General features: G+C 62.6%; 1 protein-coding gene across 1 annotated transcript in view; it reads left to right on the top strand.

The window, feature by feature from the left end:
• Positions 1-30: 30 nt before the first annotated feature.
• LOC100542141 (non-receptor tyrosine-protein kinase TYK2) overlaps positions 31-711 on the top strand; it is a 9,690-nt gene continuing 9,009 nt past the window's right edge. Inside the window, exons 1-2 of the mRNA XM_019621205.2 lie at positions 31-214; positions 561-707. Of these exons, the coding sequence (XP_019476750.1) occupies positions 45-214; positions 561-707 (317 nt within the window). The 5' untranslated portion in view covers positions 31-44. The remainder of the gene's footprint in view (positions 215-560; positions 708-711) is intronic.

The raw sequence follows: 711 nt of genomic DNA, 5'->3' as shown, positions 1-711 counted from the left end.
CCCCCGTTTTCCCCCCTCCAAACGCCCCCACCCCCCCTCAGGGCATGGCCTACCTGCACTCCCTGCACTACATCCACCGGGACCTGGCAGCCCGCAATGTGCTGCTGGAAAGCGACCGCCGTGTCAAGATCGGCGACTTCGGCCTGGCCAAAGCGCTGCCCCACGGCTGCGATTATTACCGCGTGCGCGACGACGGCGACAGCCCCGTCTTCTGGTGGGCCGTCACCCCATGTCCCCGTTGGGTCCCCCATTGGGTCCCCATTTGTTCCCATAGAGTTCCTGCACAGTCCCCATAGTGTCTCCATTGGTCCCTGTCACCCTGTGTCCCCATTGGGTCTCCATTGGGTCCCCTTTGTGTCCCCATAGGATCCCTGTTGGGTCCCCATTGGGTCCCTGTCCCCCCATGTCCCCATTGAATCCCTGTTGTGTCCCCATAGGGACCTCATAAGTTTTCCATTGGGTCCCTGTCACCCCACGTCCCCATTGTGCCCCCATAAGTGTGACCTCCTTGTGCCCACCCCCCAGTGTCCCCATAAGCGTGCCCCATAAGTGCCCCCCAGGTTCGCCATGGAGTGCCTCAAGGAGTGCAAGTTCTCCTTTGCATCAGACGTCTGGTCCTTTGGAGTGACGCTCTACGAGCTGCTGACCCACTGCCACCCCGCGCTCAGCCCCCCAGCGGTGGGTCCGGGATGGGGGGGGTTCCCCAAGTAA

This window comes from Meleagris gallopavo, chromosome 18 (genome assembly GCF_000146605.3).
Source record: "Meleagris gallopavo isolate NT-WF06-2002-E0010 breed Aviagen turkey brand Nicholas breeding stock chromosome 18, Turkey_5.1, whole genome shotgun sequence".
In the NCBI taxonomy this organism is placed as follows: Eukaryota; Metazoa; Chordata; class Aves; order Galliformes; family Phasianidae; genus Meleagris; species Meleagris gallopavo.
The sequence above is the reverse complement of the archived record's forward strand: the minus strand, read 5'-3'. Positions and strand labels throughout refer to the sequence as shown.